At 39.9% G+C, this 22,388-nt stretch overlaps 1 protein-coding gene across 1 annotated transcript in view; it reads left to right on the top strand.

Moving 5' to 3' along the window:
* STMN2 (stathmin 2) overlaps positions 1-21,930 on the top strand; it is a 56,639-nt gene extending 34,709 nt beyond the window's left edge. Inside the window, exons 4-5 of the mRNA XM_055431935.2 lie at positions 11,190-11,381; positions 20,610-21,930. Of these exons, the coding sequence (XP_055287910.1) occupies positions 11,190-11,381; positions 20,610-20,669 (252 nt within the window). The 3' untranslated portion in view covers positions 20,670-21,930. The remainder of the gene's footprint in view (positions 1-11,189; positions 11,382-20,609) is intronic.
* The last annotated feature ends 458 nt before the right edge of the window (positions 21,931-22,388 follow it).

Here is a 22,388-nt window from a genome sequence, read left to right as displayed (position 1 = left end):
ACACACACACACACACACACACACACTTCTAGCAGAAGTTGCAAGAGACAATGATGCCTGAACCTGCAGCATTCCAATACATGTACGTCTTCTAGACATAGATCCAGACTAGTTCAAGTAAAATCTGCTGCATTGAGGGTAGTTAAAACCAAGGTCTCAGACACTGAATTTCAATGCTTTAGTGCCCTTTTCCTATCTTGGGTCCCTTTTGATAAAAGCCTCCCTACCCTAGCCTATCCTCACTGTCAGGAAAGCACAGCCTTAGATAAGGTGACTCCAAGGGTTGCATAGAGCGAGGGGCCAAAGTGGTGAGTCCTCCCTTTGAGAGTCTGCATGGTGGATGGTTTTCCTTAGAACCAAAAAGCACCAGATACCCCCACTGAGATGTTTCCTGCCCAAAAATGCTGTTCACCCCAGGGGCTTGCCCCTGTCCCCTAGGCTTCAGTCCCTGTCCTTGAAGTTGGTGCATCCAAGATCACTACCCTCTCTGGAATCTATGAGTATCTTCCTGTACTCATATCTAAGCCTTGATGGCATTTTTTCTCTTTTTTCCATTGGTCTTAATTTGTATCCAAGAGCTTTTTCTTACAGAACTAAATTTTTAATTTTTCACAATCAGCTGAATAAAAAAAGCCAAGGGTATTAAAAATGGAAGACATTCGGAAATCCCAAGGACTATGTACATAGAGACAGAAATTTTGCTTGAATATGGGTCTACCAGTTTTGTGATTATGGAAGTCCATCCCATCAAGATGCTCTTGATTAATTCAAATGAAATTACCGTCTTGTACTTTTCACTGACTTTATCACGGTACATTTTAGAACCACGTCACTAAGAATATGCTGCATGCATGATCTTATGATGTGACTGGGAATGGCACTTATAATAATTTTAAATTTCATTTAGGTGCTTGTAAGAAGTCAGCCAATAAATTAAACACTTCTGTGTTGGATACCTACAAAGAAAATTAAGATAGCGCTTTTCCTAAAAACTGAATTCTCTAACAGGGAGTGCAGAGCAAACCCAAATGTGTGTGTGTGTTTATGTGCTTATATATACATATGTATACACACAATCACACAAATGCACACACTTACCTGTGCGTGTGTGCTAAGTCACTTCAGTTGTATCTGACCCTTTGAGACTCTGTGGACTGTAGCCCTCCAGGCTCCTCTGTCAATGGAGTTCTCCAGGCAGGAGTACTAGAGGGTGTTGCCATGTATCATCAAATAACAAGACCTAAAGATTGTAAATCCTAGATTAAATTTTCTGAACCCAAAACCACTTTTTGTCTTAACCTTTATAGTTGGAAAGTCTTCCTATATTGTGTCAGTCCTAATCACAATTTCAGTTTTTACTCGTGAAATTCTCTTAACATCCAATGAGTATTTCTTTACATATTATTTATTGTATTTGACCAATTGCTGTTGTTATACAGTTGGATTTCAAAAGGAGGAAACTAAGCAACTAACCCAAATATATATATATAGGAAGTTGTTTTAGAAAAATTTATCAGACTTTTTGCTATCATGTATAACTTTGTTCTCACAGTAAAACTGAATTAATGTACTGAGTTACAGTCCTTTGAGTCTGTCTCCAACAGATATTAATAACTAACTACAGTAGTAGAGAACATGTTACAGTCAAAGTAATTTAAAGTTCCCCAAAGCATTGGCATCTTATAGGTAACAGGTATAGTTATAGGACATAGGTTGAAATATAGGGATGCTATGACTTGATTAGAATTCAAAGTCACTCACTGAGCTGAAACTGAAAATTAGAGATGAAAATTCAACATCATGGTTTAAGGTGTTGCTGGCATATTTAATTAGAAGGAAAATATTAAAAGAAAAAGAACACAGAGATGTCCAGAATTAACTGGATATTCTCATAAAATTCCCTGAGTTAATTAATTACTGATTATGGTCAAATTAATGTACCCTAATGACAATAAATTATCAACACTTTTACATTTAAACAATTGAATTGAACTAGAAATTGGCTGAGTGACTAAAAGACATCTACAAATGTAATCTTTCAACATTGTGACACCCAAGAGAAATGTTCTTTGGAGCCCTTTAAAAATCAGTATTCCTTCACATTTCTGCTCTTATTAAAATTTGCAAGGCAAAAAATTATTATATAGATTACATCCTGGTAGTGGAAATTAGAAGAAAATGTAACTAACTAACAGAAAGTGCCAACTTGAGAAATCATTAAATGATTTTTTTCTATTGGGTTGTGCTGACTTAATTAGCATTCATTTGAAGAACTTCTAATTCTATTCAAAGAGCCTTTAGCAAGTGCATATATCTCAGTAACTGAGGACAAACATATAACCAAAACACCAATTAGCCAAAGCAGAAGAGAGTATGGGACTAAAAACCAGCTTGCCAAGAGATTGATATTTCTTTTTACATTTTTCTTTTCTTTCTGCAACTAATTGGTTTCAATATCAAGGAATTTTTGTTTCAGTCAGTCCCAGATTATTTTTCTCACAAATCAGCAACTCCAGCAGAAAGAGAGCTTCTCTTTCCTAATAGTTCTAACAAAAGTTATAGAACTGAGTCTCGGTGACCTGTCCTGGGTCACTGAGACTTATTATGCCCAACCCAATAAGATGGTACTAAATAAAGGAGGACAGAGGGGAAATGGTAGTTCTGTGGTGAAAAGTGCTCTTCATATGAGGTGGTCAGAAAAGGCCTCTTGAATGTGAGAACATTTGAAAGGAGACATGAAGGGAGTGAGGGAGAACATTTGAAAAAAGGCAGGAAGGTAAGGAGTAAGCCACATGACTCTTCTCTGGGGGCAGAATTTGAAGTAAAGAGAATAGTAAGTGCAAAGGTCCTGAGGTAGCAATCTGCTAGGACTGTTCTGGAAATAACACAGAGGACAGAATGGCAGAGCAGAAGGGGCAAGGGGAGATGGTAGGAATTGAGGTCAGAAGGTAGCTTCCCTGGTGGCTCAGATGGTAAAGCGTCTGCCTGCAGTGCAGGAGACCCAGATTCGATCCCTGGGTTGGGAAGATCTCCTGGAGAAGGAAACAGCAACCCACTGCAGTACTCTTGCCTGGAGAATCCCACGGGTGGAGGAGCCTGGTGGGCTACAGTCCATGGGGTCACAAAGAGTTGGACACGACTGAGCGACTTCACTTTCACTTTCAAATGAAAAAGGAGGTCATTAGAAAGATAAAAATCAATTCATTCCTTGTGAATCACATCATCTTTACAGATGTCTACTTTAAAAACCTGAGTGACTAGAAAAATAGTTTTAGATAAATAGAGAAGACATGAAAGCATTCTAGATGTAAAGAATGGTTCCCAGAGGCGAGAGCGCAAAAAGTCTGTTTTCCGGGCAGTGAGTTGACCTAGTAGTTTGAGCTAGTGGACTTGGGTAAGGAGTTGGAGTGTAGTGACGTGAGATTGTGGGGGGCCTTGAATGCCAAGTTAGGTGTCAAACTCCATTTTATCTGAGAAATGGGGAGTCACTGAAAGCTTTCAAAAATACACAGATATCCAACCTAGCTAGTGACCAGCAACATTGGTTTGCCCTAGTTCATTTCTTTTCCTACAAGCTAAAAGTTTGTAAAGATTCTGCCAGCCTAACAGGACATTTAAATAGGTATTAAACTATTCCTTTTGTCATGGTTATGATCAAAGCAATCTATCAATTCAGTTGAGCCACTCAGTCATGCCCGACTCTTTGAAACCCTATGAACTGCAGCATGCCAGGCTTCCCTGTCTATCACCAGTTCCCAGAACTTGCTCAAACTCATGTCCATTGAGTCGGTGATGCCATCCAACCGTCTCATCCTCTGTTGTCCCCTTCTCCTCCTGCCTTCAATCTATAACTACTAATTAATATTATTGAATATCATAAAATAAGCACTAACTCACTACACTGACGTAATTCTACCTCAAAGTAAATATAGACACAAAGGTGAAATATGATTTTTGATATGGCCTTTAAAACAAAAAGGCTATGAGACCTCTCCCCCTCCATTGGACTTCCTTGGTGGGTCTCCTGCACTGCAGGCAGATTCTTTACTCTCTGAGCCACCAAGGTCCCCTACCCACTCCAATAATCTTGCCTGGAGAATCCCATGGACAAAGGAGCCTGACAAGGTATAGTCCATGGGGTCACAAAGAGTGGGACACGACTGACCTAGTAACATTGGTACTCATTGGTACTCCCCCTCCATTGGTACTCTTGGAAGATTTGCTCCTGGGACCTGAGTCGAGGGACCACATCTGTGAGGCAGTGACCTAGGCTATGCTGCTGGAGACTGCTGGATTTAGAGCTGGAGGGCTGCCTCTGGGGTATCTCCCTGTGGGCTCAAATTCACTTTGTGTTCAATGCTTTGGCAGTTTCCCCAACTCCTCACCCCATCTGTTGATACTATGGCAGCACTGACCATCTGGTCACTACATTAAACGCTCTTCCCATCAGGTTCCTCTGAACCAGAATTAATGCTCCATTGGTGAGCTGATAGAAGATTATTATAAAAGGAAAGAAGTCCTTTTCTTCCTTCTTTGATTATCTCTGAGAATCAGTATTCATCTCCATCAGACCACATTACCTCATGAAGTCAACATAAAGCTCATTATTTGAAGTTAAATATTCCATCCAGCAGCTTACCCACATGGATGAAATGATATAAACACTTCAGTCATCCATCCGTCCATCCATTTATTTATTTACACAGCAAACATTTATTTAGAGGCAACAGAACGAAGTCAACCCTATGTCCCAGTTGGCCCAGGACAACTCCAGTTTATTCCTGCTGTGTGGATATCAGTATTGTCTCCGTTGCATAAGGGTCTCAGTTTAGACAATAAATTATGTGATTATTGTAAGCCAAGCATAGTGTTTAAGAATATCTTTAAAAACTTCATGGTTAACAACACATGGTTAAGAGAATGCCTTTGATCAAAGCCTGAATTCACCACCTAATGGTTGTGTGACCTTGGGCAAGTCACTAATCTCTCTCTGTTTTATTTTGTCCATCTGTAAAATGAGATTAACAATAGGACCTGCATCCTGGAGTTACTGGGTGACTTAGAAGAGTTACTCCACATAAAGGCATATCACAAGCACTGTGGAAGTGTGAGCTACTTTTGTGTAAAAACATATCTAGTTCCCAGGCTCACAGAGATGACAATCTAGTTCAGTTCAGTTCAGTCGCTCAGTCATGTCCGACTCTCTGCGACCCCATGAATCACAGCACGCCAGGCCTCCCTGTCCATCACCAACTCCTGGAGTACACTCAAACTCATGTCCACAGAGTCGGTGATGCCATCCAGCCATCTCATTCTCCGTCGTCCCCTTCTCCTCCCGCCCCCAACCTTTCCCAGCATCAGAGTCTTTTCCAGTGAGTCAACTCGTCGCATGAGGTGGCCAAAGTATTGCAGTTTCAGCTTTAGCATCAGTCCCTCCAATGAACATCCAGGATTGATCTCCTTGTAAACTCATGATTTTATAAATTTTCTCTCTAACACAGATATTGAAATGTTACATACATTTTGTGAATATTTTAAACATTATAAAATACCAGTTATCAAACTATAAGAACAGTTTGATAGGTAACATATATAAATAGTTCCACCTAACTAAAAGTAGCTTGAAAAAGATTGATATTATGAAAAAAATGATGAAAATTTAAGGAATTGGATGACATTGATAAAATCTCATGACAACATAGATCAAATTACAAAGAATGCTACTTAACCACTCCAGTAAGCTCTAACTGGCACACTGACAATATTGGCACTATCAACTCCAAAGTCACTGAACCACTGAAAGAAAGTCGTGTTGCTTATTCTTAATAATGTGGCCTCAAAGTGGATCATTTGTCACCAAATCTTATAGGCTTGCCTCTTCTGTCTGTGGGCATCTCACATGGCAGACAGCAATTCAAGTCGAATCAGGAAAAGAGCCGATTCTTTGTATAACAATGGATTGTGAGTCAAAGTGTTAGATTATTCACAATTCAGCATTCAGGAAGCATTGTGCTCTTTAGAGAACATGACACGTGGCCTATAGACTCTTCATGCATGTTATCCCCTCAGTGTAGAGTGCCCCCCCCCCACCTTCTGTGATTCTTTTCCTGGGAGTTAACAGCAGTGAGTGCATTACCAAGTCTGGCAAAGGGCTCATTCTAAAGGTCTTTGGATTTTAATCATTTTAAATTTCGTCTTATACATCTGATTCTTCTACACAAAGTAAATAGAAAACCCTTTTGTTTTACATAATTGTATTCAATCATCATATTTAACGAGGCTTTATTTGTGACTTTAGCTGGGTTAATGCTGTTTTTTCATTGTTAATAGGAAAGCAAATAATTAGATACACATCCTCTAACTTACTACCACAAAAGCACTTAAGAACTAGAAGATCTAATGTCTGATAAATGGTTCTAAAAGGCAAGGAATAGTAATATAGCCAAATGATAAAGGGGACAGAAACATTGCGAGTTAGAAATATGTTTACTTCAGAACATGTAGAGATAGACACTAGCACTCTCTAAACCGTAGTCTTAAATCTCCTCTGTGTACACAGAGTAAAATGAGTTTTATTATACCACTTAACTCAAATTTATCTTCCATTTCATTTATATAGTAATTAAATGCTTATACTCAGTAATATAAGAAATGGTAATGAACCTCTTTGGAAAATTATACAGTTAAAGTGTTCCTAAATGCACAATAACTCTGCTCACTATCTCATTATTTTTCCCTTCACATACCTCTCTTGTAATTATTTCAGTGGTACCGAGTTCAGTGTGAGGAAGTTTATGCCTTGAATAGGCCGTTCATCATTAACGAGCCTCCACTATTACAATAGCAATATGGAGATCATTGTCCCTTCATCTCCCAGAACGTCATGCTGGATGTCTTAGTTCTATAAATACTTTGCCTTGACATTTGCATTATACCAGCCGATCATTATCATGCCCTCATTTTCTATTTCCAAATTTCCATCACCTTCAACTTTAGGTACGTGCTATTCAGAAATGTTTCTCCAGGGTCAGATCTTTTTTCCTTAAGTGATTTATTTTTAACAACTTTCAACAAATCCCGCTTCTCCAGCTTCCCCATCAGGCAATCAAGATTCCTTTCTGCTAATGTGCTCAAGAGAGAAATAAAACAAGAATACCCACTCAACCAGGGCTTCCCAGGGGCACCAGTGGTAAAGAGCCCACCTGCCAATGCAGGAGACATGAGATGTGGGTTCGATCCCTGGGTTGGGAAGAGGGGTTGCCATTCCCCATGGAGGAGGGAATGGCAACCCATTCCAGTATTCTTGCCTAGTGAATCCCCATGGACAGAGGAGCCTGGTAGGCTATAGTCCATAGGGTTGCAAAGAGTCGGACATGACTGAAGCAACTGAGCACGCACACACACACACTCAACTGTGTAGCAAAATCTTCAGTTCTACTGAAATTAAGGAAAGTGCTTCCACTTTTCTGTACTCGAACCTCACACTCATGTCATGTCACATTTTAGGGCAGTTCTCTGGACTAAATGCTTATTTGCTCCTTGATAGAAATATTAGAATCAGAACCAGCAAGGCTGTGACTGAGAGATTAAGCTATATTCATGAGAGAAGCAATTTATCCCCAGGAATAAAGTCAGAGAAGTTATTCTGAATGCTGGGCTTTGTAAGAAGGAAGAATTATGACTTTCTGCAGCAATGCAGTTCCAGAAATCTTAGAAACTGAGCTTGAGGCCCTCAGGTCTGTTAACTCCATGGAAGAATTTAAGAGTTGAGTATTTACGAGGAAGGATCAAAATAGGGAGGAAGACATTTTCTCAGTGAGGAATTCTCTCCATAATCATCTCATCCTATATTTGAAACATATATAACTATGAGGTCCTACGAACACCTCAGTGGAGGTGAGGGTGGCTCTAACTACCCCTTCCAGTGCGTAAGGAACGGCCCCATTGAAGTGAGCGGCCCTGAACGGTCACCTGGCCCCACTTGGCAGGTCCGCTTCATTCAGCAGCGGCCTCACATTATAACGCTCTAGTCTACCTTCTGTTTCTGTTTCACCCCATTAATTGAACTAAAGAAATGCACTTGACACCCAGGCTGGGTAATCTCATTTAGCCCCAAAGACTGCAAAAGTACTCACGCTGTTAATTGAGACATCTCAAACTGAACCAAATGCCACACTCCTCTCAGGGCAATAAGCCTCCCTCCATTACTGTTCATGGGCCCCGTGGGAAAGTGTGTTCACACAGACCAAATGTGTCCCATTCCGGCAACAGAGTTGAAAAGGAATGTGTTGCTCTATTACTCTTTTAATGCGAAAGCCTTCCCTTCTCCATCCTATTCCCCTGCTGTCTCCTGGCTGCTTTCTACTCTTTCATAAAAGAAAATTAATAGTGCAACTATAAACCTCAACCTACAATGCAATTTCACAAAGTTCCAAATTTAGGCATCTGAAATTTTAAAATGATGCAATTGCCTCTTGAAAACTATTAAAACTAGAAATGACAAAATTGCCTCTTGATAACTCTCCATGGTAACTCTCTCCATGAGAAATGGACACAAAAAAGTCCAAGTAGATCCTCTCTGGGCAGCACTGGAAGCTCTGATCTATGGGAGGAGGTGGACGGGAAAGGGACTTACTAACTCACTGAGCAGAAGGTTCACGTATCTTCTGCCTTCAGCAGCCTTGGCTGATGGACTTCATTGTCAGAGGAATATAATCTAAAAGCACTGCTGTAGCAGATTTTGAAAAGCTAAGCTTTGTTTTGCTTTATTTTGATTGATTTGGTTTTCTTTGATTTTCTGAAGCTGCCACATGGTTTTCTTGCCCAATACAAGAGAAATGTAAGGCCCTAAACTTATCGCTAATTCTTGGATACTTTGCATCCGAGTTTTGTGATAACCCAGACTTCTTTCCCTCTACAAGGTTTTCTGGACTGGAGGTTATATAGATTGAATGAACGTTCTGAAATGAAAAATCCAAGTCATTCCCTCTTACTCTTCCGTGCTGCTTCCTTAACTGTGACAATTCCTACCAACACAGCCCCATTCAGAGTAATGCAGACAAAGGAGTTAGGGAAGGGCTGACTGGCACCATGAGGACACCTGAATCCACTAACTGGTGATAACTAAAGGAACTTGAACAAATGTCCTAAACATGTGAGATAACCAAGATTCTACATTTGAGTTTAATTGTAGCAGGAAGTTCAGTTGCCATCAGCTCCAGTCACAAGTGTGTTTTGAGGTTTACTTTCAATAACAATGGCTGCCACTTGCTCAGCACTAACTTACTCGATATGAGACCCTGTGCTGAATACTTTGCAAACATTATTTCATTTGATGCTGGCAAAGAGTCCTATGAAATAGGTACTATCTTTACTAGTATGTAAATAATAATAATAATAATCCCATGAAGACTTTTCTCAGAGAGAAACTTGAAACACACACACACGTTCAGCCAGTCTCCCTTGCCCTATGTCACAATTCAGTAATCCTGGTAGCAAGAGATAAGCAAAATAACACAGGATGTTTTACCAATAGTCCCACCTACAGGCAGGAGGATGAATAAACTAGAAAATATTTTTTGTTTCTTCCAGAAGGGTTCCATTAGATCTTGAATTTCTATTAATACTTTATCATTTTTCATATTAGATTTTTGCAAGCTGTAACAAAGCAAGAACGAAAATGGGTCTACTGAAGACATCAGTGAAACTAGTATGGGGTTAAAACAAAAAGAGGGGCTAGTCCCCAAAACTCTCTGTTTAATGTCCAGTGAGTCACTAGACATATTCCTGGTAAATGTCAAAATAACACATCCGCAAAGACTCTTAAGGTTACATGATTTTACTATTCCTATAGAATTTTACCTGAAGAGAGGTTTCTTCCCCACTCAGACTTCATATCTTTTATATATCAAGACCTCTCCAGTAAGGCCCCACAACCACTCCCATCAACTGAAATGTCTATCAATGTTTTTAATGGTAATCAATACTTAGCCCATGGAATATTTTTTAATCTACCATTGTTTAGATATTCACATTTACAATTACTCCTATGAAGATTCACCTCAGAGGACAAACTGATCCCAAGGAATTATCCCAGAATGGTGGATGTGTAATAATTTAGTCTTAAACCTGGATAGTTCAGTCTTGGGTAAGGCTTCGCTTAGCTGCTTAGTTGTGGAGGTAAAGATGAATGTGGAAAGATGTTAATATATCCAGGGCAACCAACATAGGACTTAAACACAGGCTTGACACCAAAGCCCATGCCAGTGTGTTTTTCAAAAAGTAGTCTGAACTGCCTGCATTACAATCACAAGGGATGCTTATCAAAAATATAGATTCCTGGGTCTCACCAAGGAACCACAGAGTTTGAATCTAGAGGTGGATACTAGGCCTCTGTGTATTTACCAAGCACCCCTGTGATTGTTAACATACAGAATCATTTAGCTTCCTGATGCTGCAGGAGAATTGCAGTGCACAGAATGTGGGGGTGTGCAGGAATGGGGTACACAGGGCTCTGATGATTCTTCTGTGATCCCTGAGCAATCTCGGGGTTTCAAAGATGACCCACGTGGTTTTGGTGTGTTCAAGATGGGTCCATAAAAGGACTTTCTGTTGTCTGTGGCCACATGGCCATGAAGTTTGCAGTATTCACAAGTCTCCAAAGACAGTTTGGTGCAGGGGAAGAAAGGGTAGAGGTAGGCATGGAATAAAACAAGAAAGTGAATTTGACAATTTTACTGGGGAAAGTTGAAAGGCTCATTGCAGAGGGGAGCCTGCAGCTGATCAAAATAATGAGGCAGGGAAAAGACGGGAACTTGCCCCAACCCTCACTTAGTTTCCTCAGGCTTCCATGGATGTTGTCATCCACAGATTGATGACAGCATTCCCTGTTGCATAAATGCTTAGCAGCAACTCACTAAAACAAAAACAAGAACTCTTCCAGCAGGGTTAAATGCTTCTTTAAAAGTCTGTCCAAAAGACTCACAGCTGAAAATTCAGCTCATCACTCTTCCCAATTCACTGATTCTATAGAAAACTCAAAGGTGTGAAGATGAGAAGGGAATTGACAATAATGCTCAAGGCTCGAAGCGCTATTCATTTGAAAAGAATGCTCTTTTGAATCAGTGTACCGTTGTTCGGCCAGGTTTGTGTCTGGGGGATTCTGAGATGGCTGTGTCTCTCTTCCCCAGTCTCAGGAGGCTCAGGTGCTGAAACAACTGGCGGAGAAGCGGGAACATGAGCGAGAGGTCCTCCAGAAGGCTTTGGAGGAGAACAACAACTTCAGCAAGATGGCGGAGGAGAAGCTGATCCTGAAGATGGAACAAATCAAGGAAAACCGTGAGGCGAATCTAGCTGCTATTATTGAACGTCTGCAGGAAAAGGTAATCGTAACAGAGAACCGAGCAGCTGCACATTCATATGCAACACACAGCAAGTGAATTCTCAAATGCCCGGCATCAGAGATTTAAACCCTGCACACAATGGCACCCCGCTCCAGTACTCTTGCCTGGAAAATCCCATGGATGGAAGAGCCTGGTTGGCTGCAGTCCATGGGGTCGCTGAGAGTCAGACATGACTGAGCGACTTCACTTTGACTTTTCACTTTCATGCATTGGAGAAGGAAATGGCAACCCACTCCAGTGTTCTTGTCTGGAGAATCCCAGGGACGAGGGAGCCTGGTGGGCTGCTGTTTATGGGGTCGCACAGAGTTGGACTCAACTGAAGCGACTTAGCAGCAGCAGCAGCAGCAGCAGGTATGGAAGGCACCTAACCCCATGGGCAGTGTCTCCCACTCTGCAATGTGGTTGAGGAATATAAGTGTGACTTATAGCTGGAATTCTCTCAGGTTTTCCGGTAGTGAATAGACTGAGGGAGGCCGATTCCCACTTTTCAAATGTATAAAAGGCTTCAGTACAAATCTTAGAAATGCACCTACTGGAAAAATATTAAATTGGAAATGTTAACTATTTTGTATAAACAATAATACAAATCAATAATATAATGAATATTTTTAAAAATAATATTATTATTATAAAACAATAATATAAAATATATTTAATATTTGGTCTAATGTTTAATTAATATATAATATTAAATATATAACTTATTGTCAAAATATATTTGGACATATGTTTGGAAAAATATATTTGTCAAAAGAAGACAGAATATTTATGAACAGTGGAAAGCCCTTGTAGGAAAATCTACATGGAAAACTGGGCTTTCCTTGTGGCTCAGTTGATAAAGAATTCGCCTGCAATGTGGAGACCTGGGTTCAATCCCTGGGTTGGGAAGATCCCCTCGAGAAGGGAAAGGCTACCCACTCCAGTATTCTGGCCTGGAGAATTCCATGAAATGTATAGTCCATGGGGTCGCAAACAGTCAGACACTGTAAGGTCGCGAAAAAGGGCGTCTCAAGCTGTAAGGAAATAACCCAGACACCAAGGGAAAGTAACAGGCTTTATTGGCAGTACGCTCCGGGCAGAACCCACTGACCGCAAGAATGGCCACGAGGAGTTCTGCCCCGAACAAGGGCAGGGTGCGATTTTTATGCCTTCGGGGCAAGAAGTGGCATCATATAACCTGGACAGGCCTAAAATAAGGTAAAGCTCAGGAACGCGAGATTGCGAATGGTCAGCTAGTCAAGGTGGCAAGACCGGGTTGGTCACTCTGGAGGTCAGGAAGCGGGGGTAGATCTCGGCAGAGGGTTATCAAGTCAGAGATTCCTCAGCGGTTTGGCGGGACTTTTTCCCTCCGGCGGGGGCTGGAGAGGGGAAAAAGGAGCCAAGATAGCCACCAGGAAGGGGAAGCCAAGAAGGCCACCAGGGTCCGACCTTACAGACACGACTGAGCAACTTTCAAACAAACACGGAAAACTAGTAGAGGAAGTTCATTACCTCCAGATCTGGCACCCTGGTATTTTCCTCCTCATCAGTCTGAATATATGATGGCCATTCCCATCAGTCAGGATAAGCAGTACTGGATATCCTCTGGCAATTGTTCTCTCAGAACTATAATATCTTTTATTCAAGATAATTGTGAATCAACCTTCATCTCTCATCCTAGGCCCTAAAAAAATAAAAGGCATTTCTAGGAATGAGGCATGCTGATCTTATCCAGAATTGGCAATTAGACCTCTAATCTCAAGTGCAAGATTTATATCACTCTACAGCAATCTAGGAGCATTACTCTTTTTTTTTTAATTACACACTCGAACACACAGTACATCCTTCTTGATTTCAATTGTAAAAGAGGTCATAAAATTTGCATAATTAACTAGTATTTCCAGAAGTGTTGGTTTTTAATGGGCAATTTATTTTTCTCTGCATGTTTATCTTCACCCACCCACCCACTTCCACCAGCTCCTTTTTCTGTCTTACCACTCTCATCCAGAATCAGGCGCCTCCATACAGACAAACATACATTCATACGCATATGCATGAATACATACAGTTTGTCCTATAAATATTCAGCCCATGGCATCCTTAATATTCTTCACATCAAGCTGCAGAATCTCCATGGGTGGGACTCAGGCAACCATGTTTTTTTTAACTCTCCGGATAATTCCAGTACGTAGCCAGGTCTGCGAACTAGTGGTTTGTAGTCTTTTCTGATATAAATCTCAGCTGACAGCATTCTAGCTTGTGCTGATTATGCAGCTCACATCATATGTAAGGCCACATTTTCCCTTATTCCACAGCTAGTGACACTTTTCAAATCTATTAGAACCTCTGACCAGTGACAGCCAAGATCTGTTATCTTCTCAGTAAAGTGGAGAATACCAACTTTACTTGCATTTGATGTATTTTAAACACACTGTTTTTTGTTTGCATATGGTATATGTGTTTGTATATACTAAAAAAAAACTACTTTCCTTTTTCCTAAAATAAGAAAAAGTAAATTTTTTATTATGGCCAATATCTAGCCTTTTGTCTGAATGAAATTACTACAGTGAAATTAGAGCTTAAAAAAAGGGTCAATAACAGTACTGAAAGTGTATGAAACTGCCTGTATAACATAAGCTCTTCTGGAATCTCCCACATCAAAAGATGATCATTACTGAAATGGTACCTCTTAGTAAATTGTCATGAGGTGACCACACTAAGTGCCTTTTATACATTTTAATTGCCCAGTGTTTTGACAGCCTTCCCTGGCCCTACCAATTAGCCAAGAGATGTGATAAAATTCCGCATGAGGTTTTGCAACAATCTGCCTAGCACCCAGCCCTCAGCCCCCCTCCTCCTTAGTGAAGTGAACCGAGTATTTGAACAGAGCCTCTCCCACAGTGGTGGCTACAATGGTGTCCTCCCTGTCATTTGCACATGAATTCCCACAAACCTCTCAGAGTCAAAGCCTTTATGCTTGTGTTCAGTTGCTCAGTCATGTCCTACTCTTTGCAACTCCATAGACTGTAGGACGCCAGGCTCCTTTGTTCATGGAATTTTCCAGGCAAAAATACTGGAGTGGATTTCCATTTCCTTCTCCAGGTAATCTTGCTGAGCCAGGGATCCAACTCACATCTCTTGCATCTCCTGTATTGGCAGGGGATTTTTTACCACTAGGGAAGCCCCTCAAAGCCTTTAGCTGAAAGCCTAAAACAAAAGCAACTCCAGTTGCACTTTAGAACCTCCTGACAAGCTCTTTTAAATGAGAGCTTCTGATGTAATCATGTGGGGCAGAACCCAGAGATCAGCATTATTTTCAAAGCTTACCAGGAGACACTGGTTGGATCACATCACCAACTCAATGGACGTGTGCAAACTCTGGGAGACAGTGAAAGACAGGGAAGCCTGGCACGCTGCAAAGAGTCAGACATGACTTAGCATCTGAACAACAAACAACAACAAAGTAGACACTTACATTTAGCCAGAGTTAAGAAACTCTGAAGGCTTCTTAAATGTTTTATTTTGTTGTCATAAGTTATCTTGAAATATTTTCATCTTTGTTCCATGAAAGTGTTCTTTCTTCCTCCAAAGAATAATGTTACACTCTTTTTTACATATATTACTATTTGTTTATTGAATAAATGAGCAATTATTAAAATATAAAAGCACCAACATGGAAGTAATATGTAGGTGTCTATATGGTTCACCACTGAACACACAGCACCTAGAATGTTGCTTGACACAGAGGAAGAACTCCACAAAGATTTTTGAATACATACATACACATCAATGCATACATACATCATTTAGCTCATGGTCCTTCTTCTCTCTGTTTTTTTCCAAGGATTCCTCCTGCCTCCCACAATTTCTTCTATCTCCTGTGTGAGAACTTACCCTCATGATTATTAATCATTAGGTTAAGAATTATTAATGATAATAAATGTAGTTGTAATGATGCTACATTTACCAAACACATATTATGACACAATTAGCTTTGTGCTCAGGACAGTTTTGACTGTTACTCTCTTTCTAAAATTTCCATTCCTCTTCCCTTAGCACTACATCTTAAAGCTCCCACTTATACAGAAAAGAATCAAGTGAGGAGAGGGTGGACAAAAAGATGCCTGTGCCACAAAGACCTACAGCAGGCTGATATGTTTTTGTCACTCAAATTGATATAAACAGTCATGCCCAGGACACAATATTGTAACCTGGGGATTGTGACAAACACTGGGGTGAAATTGAAAATGTTCTTATTCTTTGAATTTCTATTTCTAAAAAGAGGGGGAGGGGGAACACCATGCAGAAAGAATAAGAGACTCTTTCTCCCTCACCCAACACTTCTTTCTTCCCCTTATGCACTAGACTACATCCCACAGAAAGTTCACCGTTTGACACATTAGGCACCATGAGTAGTAACAGCTTTGTTATCAAACCCAACCAGGAACTGGAGTGAATAGTTAATCATGAAAAATCAGTTAAGGCAGATCTCATCATTTTAACAATACGTATATTCATTAAGCGGAGAAGGTGATGGCACCCCACTCCAGTACTCTCGCCTGGAAAATCCCATGGATGGTAGGCTGCAGTCCATGGTGTCGTGAAGAGTCGGACACGACTGAGCGACTTCACTTTCACTTTTCACTTTCATGCATTGGAGAAGGAAATTGCAACCCACTCCAGAGTTCTTGCCTGGAGAATCCCAGGGATAGGGGAGCCTGGTGGGATGCCGTCTATGGGGTCGCACAGAGTCGGACTCAACTGAAGCGACTTAGCAGCAGTAGCAGCATATTCATTAAGACTTCCCCGATGGCTCAGTGGTAAAGAATCTGCCTGCAATGCAGGAGATGTGGGTTCAATCCATGGGTCTTGAAGATCCCCTGGAAAGGAAATAGCAACCCACTCCAGTATTCTTGCCTGGGAAAGAGGAGCTTGGCAGGCTACAGTCCATGGGGTTGCAAAAGAATTGGACACGACTTAGCAACTGAACAACACAAGGTAAATGATAGCTAGATTTAGGAAATAGGATAAGGAACATGGAGGGAATGGGGAATGCTAACTAACCTAGCAGGTCATTTAAGAGGATATCTACTGAATCTTGTTGAATTCTTCTCTTAATCCAATTTGTAAAAACATCTTTTTGGTTTCAAAATTTTACTGAGTCATTCACTAGCCAATGACAAGACCTCCCAGCCTGAAACTTTGTAACAGATACTGAAGGAGTTTTAGGTGTTTAGACGTGAAAGAAAAAAAGAAAACAGACTTCCTTGACAAATACTATACCTTACTCAACCACAAAGTATAGAAATGAGACACTGTTTCAATGTAATTGATAACTTTCACCTATAACAATGGATGAAAGGTCAAGTGAAAGCATTATAGTTACTATTTTAGTGATAATGGTATTACTAATATGACTTAGTTTAAAAAGATAAAAAGTTTTTAAGAGAGTAAGATTCTGTGATTCTTCATCTCGGAGATAATTTTGATAACATATAACTGTTTAGGTAGAGATTTCAACCGTTATCAATTTCCACTTATTGTAACCTTTCATCCTTCTCATCTGATATTTGGGTTTTGGGGGCATTTTTGTCATTCTGACTCATGAGTGACATCTGTGTAACTATTTCGTACGGAATGAGTTCATTTCAGTTCAGTTCAGTCGCTCAGTCGTGTCCGACTCTTTGTGACCCCATGAATCAGGTCTGATAAATGAATCATGAAAGGAAAAGGAGGATTAAAACTAACCTTCATTGATTTTTCATTGTAAGCCAGGTATTTGGCACATACTATGGAATTTGATTCCAGAAGGAAATACTGTAATCATCCCCATTTCACATCTAAGGAACACGGTCCTTAGAGAAATTAAGCCATTTGGTCAAGATTACAAAGCTAAGGACATCGGAGTCTGAACAAGTCTCTCTGACTCCAAGCATTTATGCTGTTAAAACTGTCACTTGTGCCAGCTCTGCACAGGAAGCAGACTAGATTGAATTTGTCAATAAGGAGTTCATGATCTGAGCCACAGTCAGCTCCTGGTCTTGTTTTTGCTGACTGTATAGAGATTCTCCATCTTTGGCTACAAAGAATATAATCAATCTGATTTTGGTATTGAACATCTGTTGATGTCCACGTGTAGAGTCATCTCTTGTGCTGTTGGAAGAGGGTGTTTGCTATGACCAGTGCGTTCTCTTGGTAAAACTCCGTTGACCTTTGCCCTGCTTCATTTTGTTCTCCAAGACAAAATTTGCCTGTTACTTCAGGTATCTCTTAACTTCCTACTTTTGCATTCCAGTCCCCTATGATGAAAAGGACATCTTTTGGGGATGTTAGTTCTAGAAGATCTTATAGACAATTACCAACATTTTGCTGATTGAAAAATCAGATTATGCTGAAAATGACAAGCCCACTGAATATCTCTGATTCTCCCACATTTTTATATGGAATTACATTGTAATTTTAAGTATATATTTGATGATTTGAATATAAAATTTTCAAATAACAGATTTACTAAAATACCTGAAAGTAAACAATATTTCTCCTAGGAGAACAGCATTTAAATTTCCTGTTTTTCTTTTTTCAGTTCATAATTATACTTGTTCTCTCCTATGGCAAAATCTATTTCTTTACAACTAATTTTTTAAGTTGACTAAGAAATGTGCTCCAAAGTAGCCTAATAATACTAATTATAATCTTTCCTGTTATATTGTAAATTTGGGTTTATATGAATCTTTAAACTTGAGGCTGGTTTTTTTCCTAGCATAGTGATGGTTTGGGCTTTTTCTCAATTTTTGTCAGAACTGAGCTCTTACTAATTAGTTTCTTCCTGCATGAGAAAAAGATTTTACAGCATCTTTTTCCTCATCAGAGCAGAACAAAAAGAAAGAAGAGTCAGCTGCATCCATGCTAATTCCCCCGTGGCATTTCCAAACAGGACATGATTTCTCTATACATGCTTTTTTCCCCTTCTCTTCATGGCTTTTGAATGCAGACAAAAAGCTCATTTAAACCAATTACATAAAATTGCTTTTAAACTCTAGAATCAACTTGCTGCTTACTGTAATGCTATATTTTTGAAGGAAGTGTATGGCTATATATATGCCTTTTTCTCCAAGAACCTACATTTGAAAAGACACATTTTTTTCCATACAACTATAAAATTTTCTCTGCTCACTCACACTAAGACTGCATAGCAGTGGTTGAGGGGTGGGGTTGGCTGCAGAGTCAGGCTCTCTGAGTTAAGTCTCAGCTCTGCTACTTGTTACTTATGTGATCTTGGGCAAGTGACTTAATTTTTTTGTGCCTTAATTTCTTCATCTGTAAAATGGGAACCATAATAGAGTCTCCATCACAGGATTGTTGTGACGATCAAGGGAATTAATACAGGTAAAATCTGTACTTGTGCAGAACTGGTACATGTTAAGTGACTAGTAAATGCTTAGTCTTATAAAGAACCTATAAGCAAAGACTTCTTGAGATCAATAGAGCTTTAATTATAAGATTTACTTTAAGGCTGGTCAAGGTCATTGCCTCTAAACTAAAGGAATTTGTAGAGCTACAAGAAATTTCTGGAGCTACAGGGGGGGAAATAGCAATATAAATAATATTCTAAATAGAAAATAATAATTATCATTTTCAATTTTAATTTAATAAACATTTAGCTCCTATAATAGGCAAGGGGAATAAATTAAAATTGAAAAATACTAATTGTTATTATCAGCATTTATTTTTCTATTTAGAATATTAGTTATACCTACCAACACTTATTTAGCCCCTATAATGGACAAGGGGCTTCCCCAGTGGCTCAATGGTAAAGTGGCTCATTGGCTCCTGCCAATGCAGGAGATATGGGTTCAATCCCTGTTTCAAGAAGAAAATGGCAATGCACTCCAGTATTCTTGCCTGGAAAATCTCATGGACAGAGGAGCCTGGTGGGCTACAGTCCACAGGGTCCCAAAAGAGTCAGATATAACTTAGAAAATAAACAGTAATAGGCAAAATCATATGCTCAGGAGAACGATGTACTAAAAATAGCATTCCACATTGCCTATCAACTCCCTCCTCAGAAACTTTAGTTCCCAAGTCAAGTTTAGTATGTCAGTTTCTCATGTAAACAAACATTCATTGATCATATACTATATGCAAAACACTCTTTTGGGCCCTACAAATGGAACAAAAGTGAAAAAATACAGCCCTGGCCCTCGGGGAACTTCTAAATAAGCACCTGTCAAAGAGAACAGATGAAATAAGAGCAGCAATGCCCAAAGTACAGGTTAGAATAAAATGGCTGCCCCATGAAAGAGACTTATGCACATTTACAAATGTAAAGTGAGATAGTTTTCAGCCACATGAAAATCTTCATGAACAAAGAGGCAACCACTAAACAGGGATTTAAAGAGTCTTCTCCTGATGGATGGAGATGAAAGACTAGGAATCTCAACAATTGAAAATCTCATGACAATTCCGTTAAAACAAGAAATCAATTAGGTGTAGGAAAAGAGTAGAGGGTAAGGTTGGAGAGGTCGTTTGGACGACTCAAGTTTTGAAAGACTTTGATTAAGGAGTTAAGAATTTAGGAAGCATACATAGGGTCTTCTTCCTACATCTCATCCTCCCAAAGTGTCCATTGGCAATTATAAATCCCTTAAAGTATTAGAGAAAAGGAAAAAGACCATCAAAAATCAAAGAGAAAACAGTGTGCTATTTTATTGCTATTCTGATGATTTATACAGTAGTCCTAATAGTCAAAATTCTCTTAACCATATGATCGTTTTTGTCTTCATTTTAATCAAATACAGTGGCAATTTTTTTAAAAGACAGACGAGACTGTATGGTATTTTATTGCTGTTCTCTCGATGTAGACAGTAGTCCTGAGAGTTTAAATTCTCTCAATCAAAAAAAACAAAAAATGAAAAAGAAAATTATCTTAATCATGTGATCTTTTGGTCACTATTTTAATCAAATACAGGGATAGTTTTTTTTATAGACACTATTAGTCTTTCATGGTCTTCTGTGACATGACGCTTATTGGGTTCCATGTTTCACTTTCTTGTGAAATGAGAACGTTTTCTCCTAAAGGTAGACACAAAATGGGAAGGAGGTGGGGGTGGGGGAGGAGGAGCTACTTTCTGTCAAGCGCGTAGTATGTAAATTAGTGGGCGGGCTCTCCTGCTTCTCTGTGGACCCCGCGAGCCGCGTGATGTCTATTCTCCCTCTGGTGTTTTTCAGGAGAGGCATGCGGCGGAGGTGCGCAGGAACAAGGAGCTGCAGGTCGAACTGTCTGGCTGAAGCGACAGAGGGTATGGCACGCCCCACCATTAGTAAATCCCCCTGCCTATATTATAATGGATCATGCGATATCAGTATGGGAAATGTATGACATGGTTTAAAAAGAACTCATTATAAAAAACAAAAAAAAAAACAGAATCAAAAATAAAAAAAAAAATCAATGCGGTCTCTTTGCAGAATGTTTTGCTTGATGTTTAAAAAATACCTTGGATCTTATTTTGTAAATACTTACATTTTTGTTAAAAAATACAAGTATTGCATTATGCAAGTTATTTCATAATCGTACATGCCCTGTAACAGGCTTTCGATGTTGTGTCTTTCCACTCAAATGAATTTGCTAGGTCTGTTCTTTTGGAAGCTCCCCACGTCTGACTCCATTCCCTGCCCTTTACATTCCAACAGAAAAATTAGGTCAGTAGACAGTCTTTGGTGCTAGAAACCCACCATTGCCTAATGACCTAGACAGCTTGGTAATCTTTGGACTTGACTGAGGCCATACTTAGATCACAGGTATTATAACTCCACACAAACCACCACATTTGTTCGCTCATAATCTACTAACTGCCTAGAAACTACAAAACCAGGCTAAGTAACACCACTACTCGTAGCATTTACTTCTGCTTCTACTGGATTATGTGCTACAAATGAGCTTTGGCTTTAAGAAAGGGATGGATGAAAAAGACAGATCTGAGATCAATCTGGGTAGAAGCAAAAAGCTGAACCTTTTAAAGTGCTGAACACAGATCCCAACCCAAATGGTTCAAGCAGCCGTGAAATCGGTTTTCATGAAGTGGGCTTAATTCTCTAGTTTAAGTTCTTTTGATGGAATGAATTAATGTGTCAGGTGGCTTATTTGTGGATGCCATGATTGATGATGTTCATTTTAAGCTCTTACCTATAGTACAAGTACATGATGCTACTGAATATTTTTCCACTTGGAAACTGTGAGCTGGTTGTTGCATTCAAACACACACACAAACACAATCAAAAACACTGCGGATTTTCACTTAAGCTGGTCTTTCTTCCCCAGTGTGAGGCAATCCTGCCTATTTAAAAAAAAAAAAAATTACTCCATCTGTGAGGGCTGATGCAGTCGAGGGGGCTAGGCAGGGCGTTTGTGCCAACTAACAGAATCACCAAATACCCACCGTGAGTACCTATCGCAGTTTTGAAGTCGTTTCTCCCCCAACTCCCAACTCCTGAAGGTTGCTGCCTGCATATTTACTCTTCATTAGTGCTATTTTCCTGTATGTCATTGTGAGCAAGCTGTGATTAATAAAGAATTGGAGTTCTGTGAACTAATACAGATTTGGTCTGTTCTCTTGCCCTTCTCTGTGTCTGACCCTGGAGTTCAGATTTTACTAGTGTGGCTGTTGGATTAGACAGTCTCAGAAACAGACAATAATTAGAGTTTGAAGGAAACCAGGGCCCCTGCTGATTCACTTCCCTTCTAGAGCAGCAGGAAGTGTCACTTTTCTCTCTCCCTCTGACAGCCCAACACAGCGGGGGAAGTCTTCAATCTGTTGCCCTTGAAAACAGTCAAAGATTGAAGGAGACACCACGGTTTCAGACCCGTAAGTCTATGGAAGAGACCCCCCTCTCAAAGCGCTTGGAAGGTTCCTGGCACAGCCTCACATTCTTCCACGCGGCCACTGGACACCTTCCGCAGCCTCTTAAAATGTGATTTCCCCACCATACTGCTGAATTTTGCACTGCCAA

The sequence above is a fragment of the Moschus berezovskii genome, chromosome 16 (assembly GCF_049115385.1).
Source record: "Moschus berezovskii isolate FMDL1 chromosome 16, NW_MosBer_1.0, whole genome shotgun sequence".
NCBI lineage: Eukaryota > Metazoa > Chordata > Mammalia > Artiodactyla > Moschidae > Moschus > Moschus berezovskii.
The sequence above is the reverse complement of the archived record's forward strand: the minus strand, read 5'-3'. Positions and strand labels throughout refer to the sequence as shown.